A 6798-nucleotide genomic window follows, 5' to 3' on the forward strand; every position below is an offset into this window, starting at 1 on the left:
CTTGGTACGGACTGTAATCCGGATCGTTGGAAGTGATGTCATCATCGTCCTTGATCTGCCCGCGTGTCCTGCTGCGACTCCTGTGAACGCAAGGTACGAGGGTCAAGTACTACCCGGGGTGGAACGCAAGGTAAGCACATGAACGAACATCAGCTAATATACAAGAACACACAAAGATAATTCACCTTTTTATTTTTGCTTTCGGTTTTGTTGGTTTCTCCATGGCTTCTACGTCATCATCCATCATTATGACGTCATATCACGTGTTATATAACCTAACAGTGTTCCTAAACATGACGTCACATGGTAATTAGTTTGTTTAAATTAATTTTGCAATTACTGCAATCACACACAGCTTTAATGAGACTAAACTACTTAATCTGAATATTCTTTGCAAACAAACAAATATCGATCAAAACGCGATGAACGCGAAAATATGAACGCGGATATAGATCGAACATTATACACCTAAACCCCGCTAGATGTCAATACATTCGCAAAACATTGGGGACATATACAAAAATTGCTATAAAGCAAATTCACAAGTTCAAATTATTTCAAAATATTTTGTTTACAATCTATTTCCGTCACGTGACACCGGAAATCCCCTTGAATTATCCAGTGTTTCCGTTTTAAAAGTAGAATTACGAATAATATTTGTACCTGGCAACACTAATATATCGCCACGAAACAAAAGTTGTGGAAACTTTGTAAACAATGTCTAAGTTGAAAGAATATTTAAACGAGCAAAAGAAAGGTAATAACTCGGGTAGCGAAAGTGAAGGCTTGTTATCATGGATGCCTACATCGGTATCTGTGCCGATTCCGAATATATTCGGTGAAAAAGAATCAAAGGACGATGAAAGCAATTGGTTTAGCGCGGCAAAGAAAGACCCGATGTGCCCAGCGTTGGTAATTAATTAATAAATTAATATATTGTCCACAATATTGGATTTCATTTTGCATTTCAGTCCAAGACCCAACGACTGCTTGGTTTTGGTGGTTGCTTGGTGGGCGGGGTGTTCTGTTTCTCGCTAGCAAGCGTCTACATTCCTGTGTTGTTGTTTAAAGCACGAAAGTTTGCTCTGCTTTATTCCCTTGGAAGTTTATTCTTGATTAACAGGTAAATTACTCGTCAACATCTTGTGTTTTTAAGGACTTGTTTGCTGCTAACACCGGTTTCTTTGTTGGTTTATTTAAGTTGATCTTCGCTATCCAGATTTGAACAGATTCTTAATGATGTTCTTTATATTTCTAGTTTTTCATTCCTCTGGGGTCCATGGAACCACATGAAACACCTCATGTCAAAGGAGAGACTCCCATTCACATTTTCGTATTTTATTTCATTGTTTGCAACTTTATATTTTTCAATGGGAATGAAAAGTTCCAGTTTAACGATAATCGCGGCAATTATTCAAGTGGTTGCTTTGCTATGGTGAGTAACTTTAACATACCCCCTACATGTCACCAACTTTAACACCCCACTTACAGGTACCTGGTCTCTTACATACCTGGAGGTCAAACTGGTTTGAAATTCATTTCCCAACTTTTTACGAGCGCTGTTACAAAAACTGTTTCAAAATCTATGCCTGTATGACATCATCAACTATTGTGATGTCATCAAGATATTATGACATTAAATTATTGTGATTTGTGAAGTGAATATGACATCATCCAGATATTATGATGTCATCATTGTAAATATTAAGCGTTGAAATACATTTTATCCGAGATCGTGTAAACAGCATTATTAAAGATATCTATGGTTGATCTAACATGGAGATAACAAATAATTCGTTGATTTGTTTGTTGTCGCTGTCACACTAATGCGCGTCTGTGTGTGTACGAAGACAATGGGTCTTTATGACATCGATCGTTATCAATAGCATGACTAAGCACTTAACGATGTGCATTATGACATCATAATGAATATCAACAACGTGTTAGTATGACATCACAATAACGAAACAAAAAGAAAAATGACAAATAAATATTATTTCTATGGCATGCTACTATGACATCATAATTGCCGCTCTCTGAGGGGAATTCCCATCGTACTTTTCAACAAAGAGGTAAAAATAGTTTTCAGTGAGGAAAAGATTCGGGTACGCGCTCTGGAATAAAACGCCAACATGTTAAAATGAATAATATTATGGTATATCATGAGTATAAATAAATCTCTAAAAACATCTTCGTGTACAAATATCATACATAAACAAACATAGATATTAAATAAATCTTGCAACATAGAGATCACATATAAACACCCACCTTGCAGGGGAGCAAACTCGGATATGTTGAACCCCGTGCCAACCCCTCTAGCGTCCTCCTGCACCGATGAAATACTGAAGGGATGGAATATGAGGGGCTGGGGTTGCCATAGTAGGGGGAGGTGGGCTTGACTTCCAAGGCTGAGGATTCTGTTGAGAAAATCCATGGGTGCTGATGTTGTTGCTTGACTGGGGGTGCTGCGTATACTGTCGCGGTATAATCTGTATGGATATTATAATGTTAGCATCTATAGGAACTAATATGAGGTGTATCCTATGTTATACATTCATGTTAAAACTAATATAAGGTGTAGCCCATACATTGAACACCTATATTACGACCAACCAACCTTTCAGCGAAACAAACTTCCTCAACCACATCCCCACACGATGACGTGAAGTTCAATGTGTCATCAACCGTCATTGTGACATCACTATCAGCATTGTTGTTTGAATAATGAGGTCCCATGCGAACTACGTGCACGTTTCTGTTAGATATAGTTTCAATGTTATAATATAATATCTTTATATTAACGACCTGATATATGTTATAATATAATTTCCAAGTGACTACTGGGTTGGAGAAATTGCGGTTAAGGGTCTTGCCCAAGGCCACATACGCCCACAATGGCCGAGGTGTTGTAAAGAATGGTAGCAGCGCCGAGCCTTGAATCCATAACCTCCTTGTTAGAGGCGTTCTATATGTCATGTGCAATATATTATCAATGGTTGTGAAACAAACAAGCTTCCAGTAAGATGTTACAACACACGACCCCACCTTTCCACGAGCGTCCTCACGGCCTCCGCCTCCGTGACGTCATCACTAGCTCCGGTCGTCATAACAACACACAGAGGGGTGTGAAAGGGGCGTATCACCGATCGGTTGCTCTCAAGGTCGAATATATTGTCCGCTAGATAGCGCAACGCACTTCCGGTGTGACGTTGATGACGTAACGTGTAGATTCGTCGAGTTCGATTCAAACCTCTCTGGAAACTTCGAAGGTTCGGATACCTAGGTGTGACGTCATAATTAATGATGACATCACATAATAACGTCACACAAAGACAGTTACATCGATGACGTAGCACGCGTACCTGTTAAGCCTGATAGAAACCTTTGTCCGTTCATGAAATTGCGCGAAACCGATTCTTATCCCAGACATCCCGAAGTCCAATCTATGATGAATCACCATTGTTACGTCACAATCGATCATTGTCTACCACGTGCTATGTGGTACCATTATGACGTCATACTTACTTTTTCGCGATATCGCGGATGGCTTCTTTCATCGATTGAAATTCCGCGTCGCTTGTACCGGAACTGACGTCAACGGCGAATATGACGTCAGCATGCGCTCGTGGTGGACACGTCTCTGTGACGTCATAATCATTATAACAAAATGATACATTATGACGTCATACTCACGTCTATGTAGCATCTGATCATAAGTTGCGACATCGACGCGTGTTCTACAATAAGGTTGATAATCAAATGTGACGTCAACAATCATTTGCATCATCTGTGACAATGGGATTGTTGTGAACGAACAATGGTTGATCGCGTTCTGTAGAAGACACGTCTTCCCTCGGTGGTATTCCCTGTATTAAATATTACGTCATTATTGCATCCATGACGTCATGACGTCAACATGACGTCATACCCACCAACACAGCCTAGTGTATGTAGATCTTGAGTTAAAGAATCGTTGATAGTTCCTCACACAATCCTTGGTGATGTGAGCGTATACAGGGTTACAGTTTGTACCAGCGTGTATGTATCTTGGTACGCCCAACCCACCCTCAGTACACCAGTACCTTTCATCACCTGTGTAATGTAATGTTAATCACAATACGGTAGCGAACTAACTAAAACAACGAAGAGAAGGAAATTAGCAGCAAAACGACAGTCGTTAAACACGCTGTAAGTAAAAACTACTCGAGGAAAAAGTCAAATAAAAACATGGCTGTTAAACCCACGGCACATTTTACGTCACCATGTATGACGTCACATACTCACCGAGGAACGCTAAATAGTTGTTTCTTGCTTGTTCCCTTACACCCGATCTTCCCAACAACACGTTGAACAAAGTTCCGTTCAAACAATCATCATAAACACCCAACATACAACCCCGCAGTGTGGAGTATTTGGTGCTGTGGTCAATATTTAGTATTAGATGGTTACGTCATAATATTTATACATTGTGACGTATATTCAAACATTACTCGGCAACACTGCGGTTGTGCAACACTGCACTAATCCATCGCGTTAAGAGCGAAGCGATTGTTGCGTCAACAAACAAACGTGTTAGACTAACAATGGTCTTTGTTGAAGATAAAATATAAATAATCGACGCTATTGTTCTGCAACAACGTGGCTCTATGACGTCATATACAGGTGCAATCATCGAGAAACGAAAACAATTATTTAATAATGACGTGATAATGGTTAATGTGACGTCACAATAGTGAACAATGAATAATCCCCAATAAGAACGCGATTTCATCTATTACGCCTCAAGCCATTGTTCGTCGTTGTCAATATGTGACGTCATAATGCAGAAACAATGGAAATTATATTTACTAGAATACCGATTGTTTGAAACAATAGAAATATCCGAAAATTACTTTTAAACAATCGGAGAAAATACCCGGCATTGTGACGTCAACGTCGTCTATTTTATCACAATCACGAACAAATAAACAAGTTCCAGAAATAACTCGATCCAATTGTTCGATTATTATTAATTATGACGTCACCTGCAGTTCGGCGCGACGACGCCATTACGGCGGACTGTTTCGTAAAAAGATTTCGAACAAAGATGAATTCTGACGTAATAATCATCCGCGCTACATTTCCCCAACCGGAAGTCCAGTCCACTCCTACGTACTGTTGACGTCATAGCTGATGACGTACTAGCTTGCGCTACACCTGTAATACATTATCATCATTATTACGTCACAACCTTCCACACCAACCCACCTAACAACGCGATGACGACGATGGTAACCATGGTAACTTGAACCATCTTGTAGAACTTCCAACAATAAATGATTGTGACATCACAATCCACCGACGTCGAAGCTTCCCTTCTTCTTCACCGCTCGAGGCTTCGACGTCGATCCTTCTTCGAACAAACTCTGGAATATTTTAATGATAGGGACTTATGACGTAACAATGGATTTTAATTCCAGATCCCGAATGACGTCACAATCACCCGAGTCACGTGTTCGAACTTCGTTTGTTACCAAACACTATACATTATGACGTCATAATACAATACCTGTAGAATAGTAACATGTATGACGTCCAAGATATATTCGCTTCAACAATCGACCGATTGTGACGTAACAATAGACAACAATCACCTGATTGACAACCGAAACCAATCCATTATGATGTCATATTGATAAGTGTGATTTAATGACGTGATAAAGGCGACCATTGTTACGAAATAATGCGATAATATCATAAACTGCAATGTCACAGTGCCGATTGTTCATAACAATGCTGATTGTGATGAGTTGATTATTAAAATCACTATCTCAATTATGACGACATAATTATGACATAACACTTCCCATTATTACGAATAACCCTCCATTATGACGAACAATTAACTTTGTTGAAAACCTTTGTAGTCACAATAGAGCACTGTGATGTCATAACCAAGTTTCAACATTTATTATTACATCACAGACAGTGTTTTGTATCCAATAAGAGGTATTGTTCGATAAACTTTAAGAGTTTCGTCACTTAATCCTCTGATACCCCCCCTTAACCCCCCTAACCCTACGTACACCCAGATAAACGCCCCCCAACAACAAAATAACGACGGGCAACCCAACCCCGACGATTAACACGGAAATAATCGTGATGGAGAAGTTGTCACTCGGTGGCGCACCAAACCCAACCAGCGACGACCTGGAACAATGGACCATTGTTTAATCAACAATGAATATTTATCACTAACAATCAACTATTGTTTATAAACATAGGAGTATCAGGAACATGGGGCAATATTGGCACATGAATGATGTGTATAAGTAGGCCTGGTGTCGCATAATAAACACTTTATTTATAACAATGAATCACCACCGCCAACTAAATCCCAGGTTACAAGGACCTCACCCATATATTGTTTATTCAACACCTTATTATTTAAACAGGACATTAATTGAGACATAAGTTGTGGAAGGGCATTGCTTAGTAGTACGAGGTGTTGAAGACCTCACCCATATTTAACATTAGTTGTGGACTAAGTTAAGAACAAAGTTACACGGGTTACATAATCAACATATATAAAATATAAGCACCTCACCCAGTACCCCAACACTCATTACCCCAACACCCATTACCCCAACACCCATTACCCCAACACCCATTACCCCAACACCCACTACCCCAACACCCATTACCCCAACACCCATTACCCCAACACCCATTACCCCAACACCCATTACCCCAACACCCATTACCCCAACACCCATTACCCCAACACCCATTACCCCAACACCCATTACCCCAACA

General features: G+C 39.8%; 2 protein-coding genes across 2 annotated transcripts; one reads left to right on the forward strand and one right to left on the reverse strand.

Moving 5' to 3' along the window:
• Positions 1-320: 320 nt before the first annotated feature.
• Positions 321-1742, forward strand: LOC100183260 (protein transport protein SFT2-like). The gene is made up of 4 exons (XM_002129061.4): positions 321-912; positions 972-1123; positions 1259-1435; positions 1492-1742. The coding sequence occupies exons 1-4, from the start codon at positions 718-720 to the stop codon at positions 1595-1597; spliced, it is 630 nt and encodes a 209-aa protein (XP_002129097.1). The 5' UTR covers positions 321-717; the 3' UTR covers positions 1598-1742.
• LOC100185619 lies at positions 1323-5427 on the reverse strand. The gene is made up of 11 exons (XM_002129128.4): positions 5251-5427; positions 5028-5199; positions 4288-4421; positions 3936-4095; positions 3697-3869; positions 3529-3643; positions 3366-3446; positions 3049-3282; positions 2621-2758; positions 2272-2492; positions 1323-2114 (listed from the first exon to the last, which is right to left on the reverse strand). Exons 1-11 carry the CDS (start codon positions 5294-5296, stop codon positions 2086-2088), a joined length of 1503 nt encoding a protein of 500 aa, XP_002129164.1. The 5' UTR covers positions 5297-5427; the 3' UTR covers positions 1323-2085.
• Between the last annotated feature and the right edge of the window lie 1371 nt (positions 5428-6798).

The sequence above is a fragment of the Ciona intestinalis genome, unplaced genomic scaffold (assembly GCF_000224145.3).
Source record: "Ciona intestinalis unplaced genomic scaffold, KH HT000391.1, whole genome shotgun sequence".
In the NCBI taxonomy this organism is placed as follows: Eukaryota; Metazoa; Chordata; class Ascidiacea; order Phlebobranchia; family Cionidae; genus Ciona; species Ciona intestinalis.

What these genes read in the sequence shown, in the direction of transcription:
- LOC100185619 (XM_002129128.4), bottom strand. Translation starts at nt 5,296, where the DNA reads ATGGTTCAAGTTACCATGGTTACCATCGTCGTCATCGCGTTGTTAG. An exon ending in CGTCGTCATCGCGTTGTTAG is followed by an intron (nt 5,200 to 5,250) that starts GTGGGTTGGTGT and finishes AATGTATTACAG; the next exon opens with GTGTAGCGCAAGCTAGTACG. An exon ending in CAACTATTTAGCGTTCCTCG is followed by an intron (nt 4,096 to 4,287) that starts GTGAGTATGTGA and finishes TACATTACACAG; the next exon opens with GTGATGAAAGGTACTGGTGT.
- LOC100183260 (XM_002129061.4), top strand. Translation starts at nt 718, where the DNA reads ATGTCTAAGTTGAAAGAATATTTAAACGAGCAAAAGAAAGGTAATAAC. An exon ending in ACCCGATGTGCCCAGCGTTG is followed by an intron (nt 913 to 971) that starts GTAATTAATTAA and finishes TTTGCATTTCAG; the next exon opens with TCCAAGACCCAACGACTGCT. An exon ending in AGTTTATTCTTGATTAACAG is followed by an intron (nt 1,124 to 1,258) that starts GTAAATTACTCG and finishes TTATATTTCTAG; the next exon opens with TTTTTCATTCCTCTGGGGTC.